The sequence below is a fragment of the Lonchura striata genome, chromosome 4A (genome assembly GCF_050655825.1).
Source record: "Lonchura striata isolate lonStrDom1 chromosome 4A, ASM5065582v1, whole genome shotgun sequence".
In the NCBI taxonomy this organism is placed as follows: domain Eukaryota; kingdom Metazoa; phylum Chordata; class Aves; order Passeriformes; family Estrildidae; genus Lonchura; species Lonchura striata.
Window position 1 is genome coordinate 15739332 of NC_140742.1, and position 19115 is coordinate 15758446.

Here is a 19115-nt window from a genome sequence, read left to right on the forward strand (position 1 = left end):
ATTTTCCCAATCTGTGGTGCAGAAATTTTCCCAAATATCCCCAATCGGTGGAGCAATCTGTCTCCACGTTCTATAACTTTCCATCCCTGTGCTGAGCAGAACACTTAATGAGCTCTGCAGTATCTAAATTAATAAACTTTTTATTATTAAAGAAAATACAATTTGCAACAAAGTCATAAAAAAACCCAACAAAAACGACCTTGTTTGGACACAGGGAATTCAACACACAAAGGTTACACATCCATGCCACTCCCAAAGGCTACTGCATCTCCTCCTCCTTCTGTGCCCTGAACTCCTTCATGCTCCTCTGAAACAAAAGCAAAGAACAAGTGTCACCAACATGCCCCTGGGGTGGCACAGAGCCACCACCCTGCTGTGCTGGGACTGCTCTGGCTGGAGCCTGGAAAGGCTGGGAAGCTCTGACAGAGCTCCAGGTGGTTTTTCTGGAAGTGACTGAACTTTACAGTCACTCCAAGGGAAAGGGAGCCAGGCCATGCCACAGACCAGGCAGAGCCTGGCCAAAAAAACTCCCAGGTTTTCCTGCCAAAGGTGTCTCCAATACAGGCCTCAGTTTCCCATTCTGGGAACAAGGGACAGAGCTGACCCTGAGCTCTGCAGGAATGGCCCAAGGGACAGAACTGACCCTGAGCTCTGCAGGAATGGCCCAAGGGACAGAACTGACCCTGAGCTCCCCAGGAATGACCCAAGGGACAGAGCTGACCCTGAGCTCCCCAGGAATGACCCAAGGGACAGAGCTGACCCTGAGCTCCCCAGGAATGACCCAAGGGACAGAACTGACCCTGAGCTCCCCAGGAATGACCCAAGGGACAGAACTGACCCTGAGCTCCCCAGGAATGGCCCAAGGGACAGAACTGACCCTGAGCTCTCCAGGAATGTCTCACCTCAAAGGTGTTGAGCACGTGTTGGCACACACCCATCAGGTCATTCAGCCCCTTCCGGAATGGCTCCACAGCAGGAAGGGCCCCTTCGGGAAAAGATGGGAAAAGGTGGATTAGGGACAAGGGGGGTGGCTTCTCAAGGGCAGTCCTTGCCTTCCCAGGGGTGTGCCCCCTCCCCAGCCCTACAGCTTGCAGTGCCAGGGATGCTGCTTCCAACTGCAGCTGGAGCAGAATTCTGGGAGCAGCCTCTGAGGCTCAGCAAAGGGGCTCAGCACTGTGCCTGGCAGAGGGCAGGGAGAAAGGGCTTTCCTTTATTTCACAGACTCCTGGGAAGCTGGCCTGAGCAGGGGGAGTTCCATGAGAACAGGGCCCCAGGCACAGAGGGCCAGCCCCAGCCTCACCTCTGGTCTGGATCCTGAAGTTGATCTTGCTTTCCGAGGGGTGTGTGATGCAGTAGCCACAGAACTCCACGTTAGGGCTGCAGGAGGGCAGAGGGGAGAGGGAGCAGTGAGACCCAGCCAATCCACAGCAAATCCCAGGGAATTAGAGGCTCAGGGCACACCAGGCCTGCTGGGGCTCTGGATGTTTCTAGAATGACTATGGGGAGGGATGTGCTGAGGGGAAACTCCCTGTGTGTCCTGGTTCCCTCACACCCATCTCTCTCTGAGCTGAGCTGGAGCTCTACAGGGCAAAGACACAGCTGGCACCGTGCTGGCACCACAACCAGAGCAGTGCCAGCTCTGCAGATCCAAACATGGGGTCCTGGATACTTGCAATTCTCTCTGTAACCAAACCTGCTGCTGCTCTGCTGGGTGGAATAGGTCCAGGGCACTGGAGGAGTTCCCAAAATGTTGCAGAGCCTCTCCTGCACCTGAGCTGAGTGCTGGAACTTTGCCCTCAGCTTCGGCCACCAGCTTCTTTTATGTTGCCACAGTGATTTATCAGAGGGACCTTAAAGGCCACCCAGTCCCAGTCCCAGTCCTGCCATGGCCAGGGACACCTTCCACTATCCCAGGGTGCTCCAAGCCCCAGTGTCCAACCTGGCCTGGGACACTGCCAGGGATGGGAAATCCACAGCCCCTCTGGACAGCAAATGGAGTCCAGGACTCAGTTACTCCTCCAGCAGCTCAGGAGGGACTGAAAGCCCTGGGCTGAGCTTAACTTGGGTTCCTGGGCAAGGGGAGGGTGTGGGTGGAGGCTCAGGAGAGGCTGGTCAGGCCCTTTGAGGGCTGTTGGTGCTCTCAGGGTCCTGGCATGGCACAAGGAAAAGGAGGAGCAGCAGGTGGGAGCAGGGCTCCGTGTCTGACACAAAGGCTGGAAGGGCGAGCACAGAGGGGATTTGGGATCGTTTGCCTCATCCCAGGGACAGCTGAGGTGTGGATCAGGAAGGAGAAGGCCAGAGCAGGGCAGGGAGGTTCCTCAGAGGCCCCACTCACTTCTTCATGACCATGTAGCGCAGGGAGTTGCCCAGGGTGTGATCCTCGTCGTGCAGCACGAACGTGATGCAGTTCCCGTCCGTCCCATCCGCCTGGATCTGTCACCAGTGCGAGAGGAGAGAAGCTGTGACCTCCCTGAGGTGGGGGACCTGAAGGGACAGGATCAGCTCCCGTGCTCAGCTTCCCAGAGTAGCTGGGAGGGTTATAGATCTCACTGAGCCACCTCTGCTGCTGCTGTGGGACCAAAACACCTTCAGGGAGGAGGGAAAGCTCCAAAATTCCACCTAGTTTTAAACCAGTCCTGACCTCCACTTGCTGCTGTTCACCACAGCATGACAGAGTGCCCCTTGGAGCCATCCTGACACCATCTGCCCTGATGCCAATGCCACCCTACAACTAAGCCAAGCTCGGGAATGACAGAACCACGGGAGCACGGAATCGCTGAGGCTGGAAAAACCCTCCGAGATCCCGGAGCACAGCACTGCCGGGGCCAGCCCAACCCACGTCCCCAGGGCTGCAAACCCCTGCAGGATTTAAAGCACTCCTGCCCGGCAGGCCAGCCCTGTCCGTGGAGGAATTTCCGCTAAGTTCCAGCCTGACCCTCCCCGGCACAACGCGAGGCCGCTTTCCCTCAGGAGCGGGGCCCCGCTCCGGCTCCCGGCCGCGACCCCAGCCCGCCCCCGCCGCCGCTCACGGTTTCCAGCGCGGGCCCGCTGCCGGCCATGGCGGCTCGGCGCTCCCGGCGGCCCCGCGGCCGGAAACGCGTCGGGCCGGGCCGGGCGGGGCCGAGCGGGGCCGGCGGGGCCCGGGAGCGCCGGTGAGCGCGGGGCCGGGCCGGGCCGGGCCGGGCCGGGCGGGGCCGGGCGGGGCCGAGCGGGGCCGGCGGGGCCCGGGAGCGCCGGTGAGCGCGGGGCCGCGCCGGGCCGGGCCGGGCCGGGCCGGGGGTCGGTGCGGGGCCGGCGGGAGGAGGCCGCGCTCGGCGCAGGCACGGGGGGCACGGCGGGGTGGCCGCGCTTACCGGGGCTCACCGGGCTGTATCGGGCTGTATCGGCGGGTGATGGGAGAGCTGCTGTGGCCTGGTGCGCTACTGATGGGTACTGGTGCGCTACTGATGGGTACTGGTGCGCTACTGATGTACTGGGGTGTAATTAGGGTGTTAGTGGCCTGTTACCGGGGGTGTTACCTGCGCGTTGCTGGTGGGTTATTGCCGTGTTACCGGGATGTTATTGGTTTGTGATTTGCTGTATTACTGGGATGTTATTGGTGTGTTATTTGTTATATTACCGGGATGTTATTGGTGGGTTATTGCCGTGTTACTGGGATGTTATTAGTGTGTTAATTGCTGTATTACTGGGATGTTATTGGTGTGTTATTGGGGTGTTACTGGTGGGTTATTGCCATGTTACTGGGATGTTATTGGTGGGTTATTGCCGTGTTACTGGGATGTTATTGGTGGGTTACTGCCGTGTTACTGGGATGTTATTAGTGTGTTAATTGCTGTATTACTGGGATGTTATTGGTGTGTTATTGGGGTGTTACTGGTGGGTTATTGCCGTGTTACTGGGATGTTATTGGTGTGTTATTTGGCATATTACTGGGGTGTTGCTGGTGGGTTATTGCCGTGTTACTGAGATGTTATTGGTGTGTTATTTTCTGTATTACTGGGATGTTATTGGTGTGTTATTTGCTATATTACTGGGGTGTTATTAGTGTGTTCTTGCTGTGTTAGTGGGGTGTTGCTGGTGGGTTATCGCTGTGTTACCGAGATGCTATTGATGTGTTATTTTCTGTATTACTGGGATGTTACTGGTGGGTTATTGCCGTGTTACTGGGATGTTATCGCTGTGTTACTGGTGTGTTATTAGTGTACTAGTGGCCTGTTACCAGGGATGTTACTGGGATATTACCGCAGTATTACTGGGGTTATAGCACTGTGTTACTGGCCTGTTACCGGGGATGTTACTGGGATATCACCACGGTATTACTGGGGTTGTATCACTGTGTTACTGGGTTGTTATTACCATGTTACTGGCCTGTTATCAGGGCTGTTACCAGTATGTTGTTGGGATGTTTTTAGTGTGTTAGTGGGGTGTTGCTTAGTGTGTTACTGGCTTGTTACTCGGGTGTTACCCATGTATTACCTATTATTGAGGTGTTACTAGTGTGTTACTGGTGTGTCTGGGAGTGGACGGTGTTGCGGATGTAGCACTGCATGGCTTAATTAGTTAATTAATTAAGCACAGGTGTGCTGGCAGGGGGTGCAGGGAGGCTGGAGGGAGTTGGGCTCTGCTCCCAGGGAACAGTGACAGGATGGCAGGATGTGCCATGGAGGTTTAGGTGGGATATTGGGAACATTCTGGCCTGGACAGGGCTGTCCAGCCCGGGCCCAGGGCAGGGGTGGAGTGCCTGTCCCTGCAGGGATTTGAAGCCGGCTGGAGGTGGCACTTGGGGACATAGTGTGGCTTTGGCATTGCTGGGAAATGGTTGTGCTCGATGCTCTTGGAGGGATTTTCCAACCTCAGCAATTCCCTGATTCCATGCTTTGGGCTGCATGTGTTCCCTTGTTAGAGAGCTGCTTACTCAATCACCGTTGTGTTGTGGGTCCTTACCCTCCTCCAACCCTGCAATGCTGCTTCCAGGAAACGTGATGGGGCTGGAAGACCACGTGGATTCATTTCCTTGGTGATTTGGCATCCGTAGGGATGCAGTGGGGGAACCTGAATTAAACTGTGTGCAAAAGGGAGGCTGAAATTGGGATAAGTTGAAGCACAAATGGCACAAATCTCAGGTTCAAAATGAACAGGAGAGCCCCAGGACTTCATGGTGGAATGTTCTGTAATGAAATAATGATTTTTCCAACTGCCCAGCAGAGGTTAAAGGGAAGCCTGGGCTGCTTTCTGCTGAGCTCACCCTGCTCAAACGATCTCTTTATTGCAGCAGTTTGCAACTCACTGAGTTGCAACACCTCCCCTTGTTCCGCGGTGCCCTTTGCTTTCTGTTAGGAGGATTTCTGGAAGTGCAGGCAGGGACTTTCCACTGCTCACTGGCACTGAGCTGGGAATCTTTTGGGCCAGAAGAGTTGCTGGAAAACGGTAAATCACCCCTACAGGAGTTTTAAACATCATGCTGAGACTGAGCCTGTGTTTCTGATGTTCCTTAAGAGGTTTTTTGGTGCCTTTTTTCCATGCCTATGTATTGGGAAATGGGAATTGTTCCCTGGGAGGGTGGGCAGGCCTTGGCACAGGTGCCCAGAGCAGCTGTGGCTGCCCCTGGATCCCTGGCAGTGTCTCAGGACAGGTTGGACACTGGGGCTGGAGCAGCCTGGGACAGTGGGAGGTGTCCCTGCCATGGCAAGGGTGGCACTGGGTGGGCTCTGAGGTCTCTCTTACCCAAACCCTTCTGTGTTTCTGGGATCCTTCAGTTCAGTCCCCAGAGGGACCTCAGACAGCAGCTCATGCATCTTGCATTGTCTTTTTGGAAGGTTTGGTCTTGGCTGCTTCCAGCTGTGTAACATTGTAAGTTTAGATAGAAAAATGCTCTGCAGAGGGGTTGATTCACAGGGATTTCATTCTCCTGTAACTGCTGAGGAAGGACGTTCTGTGGCAGTTTAGCAGATTTGTGATACTAACAGGAGTAACACAGGCTGGTACAAAAAATATTCCTGGTTAATCTGTTGCTGCAGCTGGTGTTGCTGCCAGGCACAGAACTCCTGTGTCCTGAGCACAGCAAGGGCCAGGAATTTGGGGAGTCAGGACTGTGAACTTGGGAGATGAGGCCTGTGAATCCGGGGAAGTGAGAGCCAGGAACTCAGGGAATTGAGGGCTGGGGGATCCTGCAGTGCCAGCGAGTGCCACCTCACTCTGCTGCTGAAGTGTCACCTTGGGTTCCATTAATATCCAATATTAAAAGAGCAGAGATTTGTAGGAATTGTCTAAACCACATTCCTCAGCTGGGGCTGCCCTTGTTCTGCTCAGGGCACTGAGGTGTCTGTGTGTGTGGGCTCTGTACCCTGAGCTTCAGCTGGTCCTTGCAGGGCAGGGGCAGGCTTTGGGAATGTGTTTTCTGCTCCTTTCTGTGGCTCCTGGGTGGCTGCAGGAGCAGGCAGTGGTTTCCTGGTGCTGGACACTCAGCTGGTTGCTCAAGAGGTGTTTGTGATTCCAGGCTGTGCCCTGGTGCTGCTCCATGGCCTGGGACAGCCCTGGGCTGGCCATAGCCTCTGTGTCCAGTGGCTCTGCAGGGGCAGGAGGGTGCAGTGAATTCCCTGGGCTGAGTTAGCTCACAGTCTTATTTCAGACAGGAGCATTTCAACCTGAAAATGAGCCAAAGTGGAGCTTACTCAGAGCTGAAGCATAAAGGAATAAGCAATTCCTTGGAAGCTTCCTGCAGGAGCCAGCATCTCTACCTGAAGGTCAACCAAGGCAGAAACCAGACCCAACAAATTTTTCATGAGCATGAAAGCAAGCTAAGCCTTGGATAAGTCAAATTAAATGCTGCTCACAGCAGAGGGAAGGGCAACCCCAACAGCCAGAGCAGCTGTGGCTGCCCCTGGATCTCTGGAAGTGGCCAAGGGTAGGCTGGATGGGCTTGGAGCCACCTGGGACAGTGGAAGGTACCCCTGCCATGGGGATGGTCTTGAGGTCCCTTCCAGCCCCACCCATTCCATGGTTCTGTTCCCCTTGGCAGTGCTCCCAGGTGGTTGTGTGGAGTCTGTCCTGTGAGTAAATCCATGCCTTCATCCTTTTCCCCTCCAATGCTGGGCTCAGACCTGTGGGAGGTTTGGAGATGCTCTGGTCAGTGCTGGCCAAACCTGGATCTGTAGGGCTCAGCCTGCCCAGGTGAGCCCTGCTGGGGTGGTGGTTGGATCTCCCTTCACGGCCCTGTTAATCCAGAAGAGATCCCTGATTCTCACCAGGCAGTGCCAGGGAGATGGAAAATGTGGATCCAGAAACTCAGCCAGCACTCCTGCTCTGTGGCTGCTCCCAGAGAGGTCTCCTGGGGGGTTCAGGGGAGGTCTGTGATCGTGCCAGATCTGTTGAGGCACAGAACAGAGCAGGTAATAAGTAGGATCTAAGTGCAAAGTGAAAAATGAGATTTTTGGGTTTTGCGGGGTCCAAAGTCGTCCTAAGTCCTTCCTGAGCAGAAAAGAGGCTTATGGATGTGCAGGATGAGCAGGGCAGCAGTCCCAGCTGGGCCCTGACATGTGCTCCATGTGTTAGATCTGGCTCTGGCTGTAGATTAACTTGCTGATACTTGAGCTGATTAAGAGTGTCCCTTTCTGTGGCAGCAGGGATGTTTTTCCAGCTCTGGAGACTTAGGGAATCCCACGATGGCTTAGGGTTAGAAAGAAGCTTGAAGCTCATCCAGTTCCAACTCCCAGCACCTTCTGCTACCCCAGGCTGCTCCAAGCCCCATCCAGCCTGTCCTTGGGCACTGCCAGGGGCAGCCACAGCTGCTCTGGCTGTTGGGGTTGCTCTTCCCTCTGCTGTGAGCAGCATTTAATGTGACTTATCCAAGACTTAGCTTGCTTTCATCCTCATAAACTTCTTGGGTTTGGTTTCTGCCTTGGTTGCTCTTCAGGTAGGGATGCTGGCTCCACAGTTTCTCTGGGCAACCTGAGCTTTGCCACCCTCACAGGGCACAGAGCTGGTAAAACCCCTTTTTCTAGAGGGTTTTGTGTCATCGTGAGCAGAGCCTAAAAGGGGAAATGAGAGAACTTTGTGGTTGTGGTGTCCTGGCTGAGTCCTGGCCACGGGACACTGTGCTGGTCCTTGTGCCACCCTGCAGGTGCCCCCAGTCCTGATGTCACCCTTTTGTGTCCCAAGCAGGAGAGCAGCCATGGCCATCCTGTTTGCAGTCGTGGCGAGGGGCACCACCATCCTGGCCAAGCATGCCTGGTGTGGAGGCAACTTCCTGGAGGTGACCGAGCAGATCCTGGCCAAAATCCCATCCGAGAACAACAAACTGACCTATTCCCATGGCAAGTGAGTAACCCCTCCCCTTGGCTCTGGGGTGTTGGAATCTGTGGTATTGATGTTTCTGAGATTGTAGAAAGTCTCTGTCTGTCAGCCCCGCTGCCAAAGCAGAAGCCATAATTGGTCTGTGCTGGTTTCCAGGTTGTTTATTCTGTTTATCTCTAACATGTTCTGCTGCCCTGCCCAGCTCTGTCCTGCAGGGCAGCGTGTGGGGCTCTGCCCTCAGTGGGATGTTACAAACATTAAATACCAGAAACTCCCTGGGCTGGATTTACAAGAACGTGCCAATATCTGTCACCTACGTTGGACAGTGTGTCCCCAGCCTGAACCAACAGAAAAATGCCAACACCACAGTGAAACATGGAGGGCATGAAGGAGGAGAAAAAGGACAAGGCACACCCAATTTCCAACATCTTGTCCCCTTTGGACCCCTCATCTAGAATCCTAAAATTTTACTTTTGCACCTGTGCCACACTTAATTATTACTTATATCAAACACTCAGAGCTGGTAATTGATCCTGTAAGATTGGAAACTCTTTTCCATGGCCAGAGATCACAGCCAGTGTCTCTGGGGGCTCTGTCCAGGGGGGTTCCTGAGCCCTGCCAGGGTCCCAGACCTGCCAGAGCAGCCAGAGGGAAGCCTTGGACTCCCACACTGGGGGACTTGTGGGGATTCATGAGGACAGGGAGAAACTGGGTGGGGTGTGTTTGGGGGTGTTTCTGTGATTCTGCAGTTTTCTCCTGTCCAAATTTCCATTTGATGGAACATGCCACCAGCTCAGTAGCTACTTCTGACCCCCAGAACTTTGCAGCACAACCAGGATTTGAGTTCAGCTCCAGCAGCAGCACAAGGCAGTTGATACAAAATCAACTTTTCCATTTTTATACAATTGCAAAGTGAGCTGGGGGGTGCCCTGCTGTGGAATCTTTGGCTTCTGGAAACTTCCCCTGGATTTTCTGAGGTTTGAAGGTGGCTTTAGGTGAAATGTCACCCTTCCTGGGGGCTTTGAGACAAGCTGTGCTCACAGATCACATGGGGTCATTCTGAGCTGCCCCAAATCTGCAGGACAGAGAAGTTTCTCCCAGGACTTTCCCAGCTCTCTGAACCCTTGGTCAGTGTTGGTAGGACAGGGAATAATGGTGCTTCATCACCTGTGACTGCCTGCATGTGGAAGTGGCTGAGTCAATGGGAATAAACTAAAACAACTGTGGAGAAACCAGATTTTTGAGGCGTTGGGGCCCATTTCAGCTTTTTTAGGAATTGGCAGCATAGCTGGATCCTCTCGGTGCCCAAGGTGTTGTATCAGAGCTGTTCTGAGGATACAGAACTGAGCTGGGCTTCCCACATGCTCAGGAGCACAGCCAGTCCCTGTGGGAGATGTCTTGGAGGCAGTGCCTCTCTGGAGGCTGACACACCCTGGATGCTGCAGCTCTTCTCTCCTGCTGGAATTTTAAGGATAAATTTTAATATTTTAAGTTATTCCTTGAAGTGAAAGGAAATAAATTTGCCTTGAGTGCTGTTCAACCAAGTGAAAAGTTGAGTTTCAGGAGTGCTGTGGTGCATTTTTGGAGGTAACTGGGCAGAATGTGGGAGCTGTGAAGCTCAGTGAGCACTTGGAGTTGTTCCTCCTGTCTGGAGCCTCCCAGGGATCCTCTGCCTCCCAGCCTATAGGCTAAAAAACTCCCTGGGTTCTGTCCAGAATAGTTCATCCTGTTCTGAAACAGGAAAAACTTGAGGAACTTTGAACTCCTTACATTCATTTAATGAGTCCTTTTTGTTTTTAATAAGAACTTCTGTGTCTTCTGTATGAATCTCCAAGGAAAAGCAGCCCTCTGGCATCAGGAGTTCTTGGGATTCTCTCTCTCTGCTGTTGGGATCCTTCTTGTCCTCTCTGAGGAATCTGCAGGATGATACCAGACAAGTTTCACCTCACTCCTTCCTGGAGAGTTGTGGATGTGCAAAGATTTTTTAACTTTTTAATGGGAACAGACCTTCAGGGCAGAGAGTTTATCCTCACTTCCCTGGACATTTACCTTGGACCTGTTTATCTGTGCCAGCTCCGTAGAATAGCTGGAATATTCTCTTGCCAGCCCCCAAAGGCTCCACAGGCAGCAGTGGCTTCTGGAAAACAAAATTCTGGAAATGCGTCAGCTTCCAGTGACATTTTGTTTGTTCCTTTCCATTCCCTGCAGTTACCTGTTCCATTACATCTGCCAGGACAGGATCATTTACCTGTGCATCACAGATGATGTGAGTACTGGGAACACAGCTACAGCCTGGGCAGGCCCTGGGAAATTGGGGGATTTTGGTTTCCATATGGCAGTTTTTAGTAAGGGCTGCTCTGAGGTGCCTTTTCTCCCACTGGAGCTGCTGTCACCTCAGTTACAGCTTTGAACTCAGCCTGGAGCTCAAACTGGAGTTGTGGGATGCTTTGGGTCCAGAGTGACCATCAAAATCATCCCATTCCAACCCTGCCACGGGAGGGACCTTCCAGTCCTGTGGATTGTGAGTTTTGGGGTGAAGTTCTTGGCTTTGCCCAGTTTCTCTCTCGGTACAGAGACCATTCCAGTTGCTGGTGGAATTTGCCTGGCGCTCCTGAATTCTGGAAGCGCTGCAGGGAATCCTCCCCCTCAGAGGATGGAGGTGGCCCAGCCCTGGGGTGCCAGTGTCACAGGCAGTGTCAGAGGCAGGCAGAGCTGGGAGCTGCAGCCCCAGCCCTGCAGGCTGTGTGTCCTGACTCTCTGTGCTCTCTGCTGGCAGGACTTTGAGCGTTCCAGAGCCTTCACGTTCCTGAATGAGATCAAGAAGCGGTTCCAGACCACGTACGGCTCGCGGGCGCAGACCGCCCTGCCCTACGCCATGAACAGCGAGTTCTCCTCCGTGCTGGCTGCACAGCTGGTGAGGCTGCTCCCCAGAAATCCTCCTGGCCTGGGGTTCTGGGGGGTTTGAGGAGTCCCTCAGATTAAAGACGAGGTGTCCTGGGAATGGTGGCTTTAGGGCTGTCCCCAGCCTGCGGTGGGGTGGGAGGCTCTCAGAGCTCTGCTGGGGCTGTTCTCCAGGGAGGGCTTGGCTCTTTTGCTGCTTACCCCATGGAAGGGCTGGATTTGGGGGTGTCACAGCTGCAAGGGGAGGTGTCGCAACTCAAAATGTCTCTCAGGCATTTTTAGAGGTTCCAGGCCTTGGTCAGAAGCATTTTAGACCCTAGCAGGCAGCTGGACACAGCTGTGATTTTGGGTTTGAGCCATGGAATGAATTACCAACTTTGGAGGTGGAACAAGCAGTCACAAAGGGTTAGATAGGATAGTAAAAGTAATTACAAAGTAGAGGGGAAATTTTTTTAGTATTGTACAGGGGGGTTTTAGCACATGTACAGGGGGGTTTTTACTTTGTACATGGGGGTCAGAAGTTCTAAGATGGAGGAAAGTAGGCTGATCCTGTCCTTCCTCTTTCTTCTTCCTTACCTCCATGTTCTTGGTGATGTTGGCACTCACAGATTGGTTTAGAGTAGAAAAGCACTTTGTAATATAGGTAGTAGGTATTGGGGGAAAACTATAAACATGTAACACGTAATATATCATATAAAAGATAGCAGCAGCCCTGGGCAGGAAGGGAGAAGAAGACACCAGACAGTCAGGGTGTCAGGAGTGTGTGCATCCCTGCCTGGGCCGCTGACCAAACAGCCCGAGAACATAATCTGTTAGATAACTAGCAATAAATCGTCTTGAGACCCAACAGCAAGAGACTCCAGAGCTTTTCTTTGGAAGCACGGGTTGGAGGAGGAATTTCACCACCACATGGGAACCCAGAATAAGGCTGGGGTTCCCACAGGGAGAGTTTTGCTGTGGGGACAGCAAAACTCTCCCCAGTGTAGGAATTGTGGAGCAGTTCCAGCTGTACCAGTTGTGTGGTGGTTCAGGGTGAGGCGAGGGCTCTGAGGAAGGATTTGCACCCGCACTGCTCCTGCCTGAAGTTTGCACTGGAATTTGGGGCTGTGCAGGTGGTTTGGAGCAGGGAGAGTCACTGGAGTTCATTCCAGGAGCTGCTCCTTGCCTTCCACAGCAGGGGAGAGCAAGGAATAACAATGCCAGTGTATAATGAATAGGATTAACTTGCTGTGTGTGAGGAGGGAGCTTTTCCTCTCCTCCAGGCTTTGGTGTGTGGGGACTGAAACTACCCGAAGTGCTGACTCATCACTTTATAAGCTCTTCAGGGCTGGAATAAGCTGGAATTGCCTTATCAGAAAAGCCAGGCTGTCTTTGGAGCCATGGGGTTGATATTCCTCTAAAATCCCAGCCTTTCCATCTCCCTCAGCACAGGAGGAGCTGCCTGAGCTTCTCCACATTGCTGGGATCCAGGGGTCAGCTGAGGGGAGGTTAGTGCTGACAGAGCCCTTCCCTCCCCTGATCCCATGGGATGTGGGGGCTGGCATTCCCTGCTGTGCAGGAGCAGGGATGTTCTCCAGGAGGTTCCTGTGTGAGGCAGAGATCCAGCCCCAGCTCAAGTGCAGCACTCGGATAATCCTGGAGAGGGAGGCCGTGCTTCCAGTAAAACCAGAGGCCAGTGTGAAACCTCCTGGGAATCTCCCCCTGAGGAGAAGGTGGAGGAGCTGCTGGATTTGGTGCTGTCACCATGAGCTGTGACTGCCCAGGTGGCAGTGGCAGTGGCAGAAATTGAGTTCCTGCCAGAAGAAAATCAGGATTTAAGCAGTTACATGGGTGATCATGGAGCAGAGCTGTCGTGATGTGAGCAGTGAGTAAAGTCCATGCAAAAAGAGCAGAGCTCAGTTCCCTGATGCTGACTGGGCCTTGGATCCTGCAAACACTCAGGCTCCTTTAATCTGGGGTTGGCTCATGCTGCTCTCACCCATGCCGAGCTGTGCAGTCACCAGAGCATCCCTGGGATTCCCAAACTGGGGAAGCAGTCTGAGAGAAGTCCCTGTCACTTGTGAAGGGAATGGAGGGGGTGGAATGACAGGGATGGTGCTCAGGATAAACACCAGAGGGGCTGGCAGCAGCAAAGCTGTCAGTGAGGGCTCAGCTGTACCCAGGAGGTGACAGGGGACATCCTCTGGGGTGGCTCTGGGACATGGGATGCCTCCATTCCTCTGGGGAGAGCAGTCAGGGCACTCAAAGTGGCCACCTTCACCATCTGGTGCGTCATTCCCAAACTGTTGGCTTCATGAGGCTCCTGTTTTCCCTGACTCCTGGTTTCTGAGGCTCCTGTTTTCCCTGCCTGTTCTTGTAGGAATGTGACCCCTGTTGACAGAGTGACCAAATTATTCTTTGTTTGCTTAAAAAGCCCAAAATTGTCTCTCCTCAATTTAGTAAAAAGACACCTCATTAGACCTTTAAGACTTCACCTCAGACCTAGAGCTACCCAATTAGACAGAAGCCAAGAGGTCCAATCTAAGTAACTCACTAAAAAAAAAAAAGAAAACAAAAGAAATAATCACTTTTATAGAGTGTTTTACCAAGAACACAAACCTCTTACCCCTAACTCAAGTTTTCTCTGTAAGACCTTTGTTATTTTGCCTTTTATTAAACCTTTTTCTGTTTCCAACACAACCTCAAAAACCATCCTACTAGTTTTGTACCATTCCAAGCAGCAGAGCTATCTCAAGTGTCATAAATTCCTCTCAGAGCTCATGAGACCTAGCTGAAAGAGTAAAACATGTTGTCTGTTGCAGAAATACCACTCGGAGAGCAAGGGCCCAGACCAGGTGGCAGAGACACAAGCCCAGATCGACGAACTCAAAGGGATCATGGTCCGGAACATAGGTACTGCTTCCTTGGGAAATGCTCTCTGCACCTGCTTTTCTTTTGGGTTTGGATTGCCAAGTTTGACCATTCAAAAGAGAGGGTGAGATCTGGAGTTGAGCAGAATTCAGTCCCAGAATGCAGCCTGTTTGATGTGAGGCTGTTCCCTAAAGTCCTGGTTATCCCAGGGAGGGTAGAAGCTACAGCCAGGAGCTCCTGGCTTGGGCTTGGGTGTTGGGAGCAGTTTTTTGCCCTGGGGTTTCACCTTCAGAGCTGGATTTTTTTGTCTCTTTTCTCCAGACCTTGTGGCACAAAGAGGAGAGAAACTGGAGCTGCTGATTGATAAAACAGAGAATCTCGTGGATTCGGTGAGTCTGGGGAAGTTGTGTTACTGCACCAGGGAGCAGGGAGGTGGGGACAGCACCTGGAGACTCTTAAATCACACAGAGGAATCGAGACCTGCAGGGAATCCTTCACCTTCCAAGCTGTTTCCCAGCTGCTTTTCAGTTTGGGAAAGATCCAGCTTCCCTCTGCTCCCTGTGCCACAGCCAGCCAAGGGTGACACATCCCTGTCCTCATCCCTTGTGCCCAAGGTGGGGAAAACCCTCTCATTATCTGCAGTGATAGGAGACATAAAATCACCATTTACATTTCCCTGGAAGCCTGGGCTGAAGGCAGCTGGATGCAAATAAACTGGAAAATGTGCATGTGTGGAGTTGTTCTGATACTAGCAGAGAAAGTGTAGCTGATTTAAAATTAAAAAAGCTGAGTTGTTGCATCTAAATAATCTTTAAAGACTCCAGAGCTTCTTGGAACATTTCTGAGGAAATGAAGACTAAAAAAAGTCCCAAATTAATGTAATTATAAAGCACAGTTATCTAGCAAAGTGCTGTGCACTCTGGAAGCTTTCTGTCTTTCCTTTGGGAATCCCTGGCCCTGGCTCAGCATCCTCCTCTGCAGCATCCTGGCTTGGTGCCCAGCTCCTGTGGCATCCAGTCCTCAGGCTGGGAGAGTGCCAGGAGCTCCCGTGTGGGATCCAAACGTCCCTGAGCTGTCCCAAAGCCCTCCTGCTTTGGAGAGCAGCAGAGATGCCTGGAGTTTATCCAGCAGGGAACAGTCCTGGAGCTCCCAGGTGTTCAGACCTTCCCCTGTCCTCAGGTGGTAGCAGGGCTGAAAGCTCAGGTAAAGCTTTAGATAAAGGAACTGGAATTCCTTCAGCAGCTGGCCTGAGCTCGTGGAGAACCTGTCCCGTGGAGTGTGGGCTTTGGGAAAGCACAGGGAGCTGAAGGGATGGAACATCCTTCAGTGGGAATGTCCCACAGCCCAGGAGGAGGCATCCCTGGAGACCCAGGGCTGGTGTTCCCCACCTTGGGAATGGGCCCCACGCAGAACTGTAGCTCCCAGGGCTGTGGCTCCTGCCTGCTGCAGCCTCATGGAGGGTGGTTGGTAGGAAAAGCTGGCACTGCCCAGTGGAATGAGCTGCTGGAATGGCTGCTTCCAGGGGCAGGTGCATCCTGCCTGAGCTGTGTGGGAATGGCTGCACTGACCTAGCCGTGGGGGGGGGGGGTGGTTTGGGGTCATTTGGTGTCCAAACCCTATTTTGGATGCGTGGAATTGCAGGGACACTTGGGATAGGACAACCACAAGCTTTCCATAACAGGTTACCCAGAGCAGCTGTGGCTGCCCCTGGATCCCTGGCAGAGTCCAAGCCAGGCTGGACACTGGGGCTTGGAGCAGCCTGAGATTGTGGAAGGTGTCCCTTCCATGGCAGGGGGTGGCACTGAATGAGTTTTAGGTCTCTTCCAGCCCAATCCATCCTGGGATTTCCCTTGTTTTCTTTTGCAGTCAGTCACTTTCAAAACCACCAGCAGGAACCTTGCCCGAGCCATGTGTATGAAGAACCTCAAGCTCACCATCGTCATCATCATCGTGTCCATTGTGAGTGTGGAGCCTGGAGCTGCTGTGCCAGGCTGAACCCCTGGAAACTCCAAACCCCTGTCACTGTCCTGGGATCTCTGTGTGCCCAGCTCTGCCTGAGGGGCTTGTGTGGGGAGAGGGTGAAGGGCCTGGGCAATCATTACTGCAGGGAGTGGCTGGGGGGGCTCAGCCTGGAGAAGAGGAGGCTTGGAGGGACCTTCTGGCTCTACGACTACCTGGAAGGAGGTTGTGATGGGGTGGGAATTGGCCTCTTCTCCCAAGCAAGTGGGGAGATGGGGTCAGGTTGCATTGGGGGGATTCAGGTTGGATATTAGGAAAAATTCCTTCCCTGAGAGAGATGAAGCCCAGGGCAGTGCTGGGGTCACCATGGAGGTGTTCAGAAAATGAGTGGATGTGGCATGTTGTGTGATGGTTTAAGAGACACAGGGAGATTTGATCAAAGGTTGGATTTGATGATCATGGAGGTCTTCAACCTTTGTCACCCTCTGAGAGGAGATGGGAGCACCATGGCCAGGAGCTGCCCCTGCTTGCCCCAGGAGCAGCTGAGGTGTCTTGCTTGGGCTGGGATGACTTTTGAGTTCTCAGTCCTGGTGGGATCTCGTTTTGTGACTCTGAAGTGGCTTTTTTTGGTGTGACGGTTCCTCTCCAGCTGTGAGGACTGTGGATGGAGCAACTGCAGGGTCAGGGTGGGAAGCACTTTGTCACCTCCATGGGGACACTTCTCAGCTGCAGGGGTATGGAGGGACAGCAGGGTGTTAGACATGTTCTTCAAGGCTTTGACCATCTGGGGTTTCCAGGTCTGTGCTGTGGCAGTCAGTAACTGCTGGGAATCCCTAATTCCCCCCCCAGGTGATCCTGTACATCATCCTGTCGGTCATATGTGGCGGGCTGGCCTGGCCCCACTGTGTGCAGAAGTAACTGGAGCTGCTCACCAGGAGATGAGGCAGAGTGTGAAGAAGGAACCTCCAGAGTGACTCCCACCTGTCACCACTGCCACCTTCCACCTCCCAATCCCTCCAGGACTTCAGACTTTTTGCCTTATCACCCAGACAGACCCAGCTGGTCGCTGCTCCCACAGCTGTGACCTCAAGAGCGGGCTGGGTTAATTACTTGAAAGGATTTTTGTGTTCCTTTTGCTGTCCCAATGCCACCCCTGCAGAAAGTTCTGTGCATGCTGGCCCCGTGTCCGTGTGGCTTCCTCTGGGTGGGGACAGGAGTGACTGCAGCTCTCCCACCTGGGATGGAGCTGTCCCACAGAGGAGCCAAACTAACAGGGACAGGTGGGTTTGGGGTCCCACAGAGCCTCTCCTGCACATCTGGCCACATCTGGTGGCTCCCTGTGCTGCACCATAGGGAGGTCACGGTGTCACCCTGGTAGGAACAAATGGGGTCTGGGCTTTGTGTACTCACAGGTGGAGGTGCTGCTGCTGGGGACATCTCCCTGTTCCTGCAGTGATCCTGCAGGCAGGAGGAGGGTGTGGGGTCACCTCAGCGTGTGCAATGGCTGCCTCTTCATCCTCACTTCTTCCTCATCTCCCCCTGGGCTGGTGGCTGAATGGACACAGCAACAGGGCTGGTTGCACACGGTTCAGGATCTCCTTCCTCACAGATGATTTCTCCTGCTCTTCTTTGGAGGGTGGACTGCAATGAGTAAAATTCTGGCACTGGCTACGGTGAATTTGGGGCCAATCTGGTTTGCTGAGGTATCAGGGAGCTGCTGCTTGTGCTTCTCCTGGAAGGTATGCACTGAAACTGGAGGACAGAGAAGGGGTGGAGTTGGTGGCTGGTGACTTTCTCCAAGGTCTGAGAGAGAAAGGCTCTGCCAGAGGATGAACGTTCTCCTCTGGGAGGATTTCAAACCAAACCTAAGGCTGGTAACCAAATGCAGGCTCAGGGGTGCTGTTTCTGTGCCAGCTGCACATCTCCATCCCAAGCCAGGCCTGGCTGAGGAGCTGGAGTTGCTGGGGCCTGGGAAAGGGCTGGGGGCACTTCTGTCCTGGAGCTGAGGGGGCTCCTTTGCCACAGAAAAAATGGAAACGCACTTCAGGGGGGAAGGAATCTGCTTTTGGCCCAGGGAAGTCGAGGGATGGAAGGGGAGGCTTCTTTTGGTGTCTGAGCTGGAGCACGAAGTTGGTGTCCCGAGGTCCTGGTGACACTGGCAGGGTGGGGAGGTGGCTCTGCTGCTCCGTCCCTTGTGGCACTGACCATGGAGCTTCCCAGCAGGGCCAGGTAAAGAGTCACAGTCTCCCATGAACAGTAGCTCCTTTGGATGTGTCTTCTGCTAGGCTGAAATTTCACCAAGGGTGATTGGATCTTGATATCCACAAAGTGCCAGTGGCCACTGGCAACTGCTTCTCCTTCTGTTCTGAATGTAAAGTTGGAGCCCACTCCCTGCAGCCCCAGGTCCAGCTGTGCATGTTTTAGGGATCGTGCTGTTACAATGTTCATTTGGATGATTTCTTGTCATATGTACAAACAATTTTTAAAGAAAACCCTTCCTTTCCTTCTCAAGGATGCACTGAGGCATTAGTGTAAAAAACCATTACCTTGATTTCAATAAAATTCCTGTACAGAGAGTTCCATAGTTCTGTGGAACACCTACCTTGGGAATGCTCCATGCTGATGCAGGGGGAGGTTTTGGAAGCAGGCTCATGCTTCGGGATGAGGGAGTTGGATTTCCTCTTGGACTTGCAGAAATTGTTGGAAGTTGTTGATTGTTATCTCAGTTTGAGGCAAAACTGCATTTTAATGGTATCAGCCAGGACATGGATGATAGAGAATACTGGGAACTGAAGTGAGATCACTTGGTGTGAGAACAGCTCAGAAAAACAAAAGGTTAAAATTAAATTAACTGCTCTGAGTGTGATGGTTCTGTCAGAGCTGTGCTCTGTTCCCTGCTGAAGTGGGACAGCCTCTCCCAAGTGCCTGTCAGCATCAGGTTTGTACTGGAAACACCTGGGAATCCCAGCAAAATCCAACCTCAGCACCTTCCTGCTGCTCTGTTCAGCCTGGAACTGTATCTAGCTGCATCTCCACAGCCAGCTAGGCTGGAAAACGTGGAAACAATCCCACCTGCCTGAGGATGTAGCCTTCAGCTAGTTAATATCTGACAT

The 19115-nt window shown here is 53.1% G+C and overlaps 2 protein-coding genes across 7 annotated transcripts; one reads left to right on the forward strand and one right to left on the reverse strand.

The window, feature by feature from the left end:
* Positions 1 to 124: 124 nt before the first annotated feature.
* Positions 125 to 3083, reverse strand: LOC110477965 (DNA-directed RNA polymerases I and III subunit RPAC2). Its single transcript, XM_021544233.4, has 5 exons — positions 3030 to 3083; positions 2336 to 2433; positions 1301 to 1377; positions 903 to 985; positions 125 to 307 (listed from the first exon to the last, which is right to left on the reverse strand). The coding sequence occupies exons 1-5, from the start codon at positions 3057 to 3059 to the stop codon at positions 260 to 262; spliced, it is 336 nt and encodes a 111-aa protein (XP_021399908.2). The 5' UTR covers positions 3060 to 3083; the 3' UTR covers positions 125 to 259.
* On the forward strand, positions 3043 to 18578 carry VAMP7 (vesicle associated membrane protein 7). 6 transcript variants are annotated; one of them, XM_085570822.1, is made up of 8 exons: positions 3043 to 3152; positions 8158 to 8316; positions 10501 to 10558; positions 11069 to 11206; positions 13995 to 14085; positions 14365 to 14432; positions 15910 to 16002; positions 16852 to 18578. In XM_085570822.1, exons 1-8 carry the CDS (start codon positions 3058 to 3060, stop codon positions 16918 to 16920), a joined length of 771 nt encoding a protein of 256 aa, XP_085426948.1. In that variant the 5' UTR covers positions 3043 to 3057; the 3' UTR covers positions 16921 to 18578. The 6 variants fall into 6 exon arrangements, with proteins under 6 accessions (XP_085426948.1, XP_085426949.1, XP_077642704.1 ...); XM_085570823.1 differs by having other exon boundaries at positions 8161 to 8316; XM_077786578.2 differs by having other exon boundaries at positions 3123 to 3236.
* The last annotated feature ends 537 nt before the right edge of the window (positions 18579 to 19115 follow it).

Bases quoted from the DNA above. Each gene is read 5' to 3' on its own strand.
- VAMP7 (XM_085570822.1), top strand. From the start codon at position 3,058: ATGGCGGCTCGGCGCTCCCGGCGGCCCCGCGGCCGGAAACGCGTCGGG. The intron at 3,153-8,157 runs GTGAGCGCGGGG...TTGTGTCCCAAG, and splicing joins GGCGGGGCCCGGGAGCGCCG to CAGGAGAGCAGCCATGGCCA. The intron at 16,003-16,851 runs GTGAGTGTGGAG...TTCCCCCCCCAG, and splicing joins TCATCATCATCGTGTCCATT to GTGATCCTGTACATCATCCT.
- LOC110477965 (XM_021544233.4), bottom strand. From the start codon at position 3,059: ATGGCCGGCAGCGGGCCCGCGCTGGAAACC. The intron at 2,434-3,029 runs GTGAGCGGCGGC...CACTGGTGACAG, and splicing joins GCGGGCCCGCGCTGGAAACC to ATCCAGGCGGATGGGACGGA. The intron at 1,378-2,335 runs GTGAGTGGGGCC...GCCCTCCTGCAG, and splicing joins CGCTACATGGTCATGAAGAA to CCCTAACGTGGAGTTCTGTG.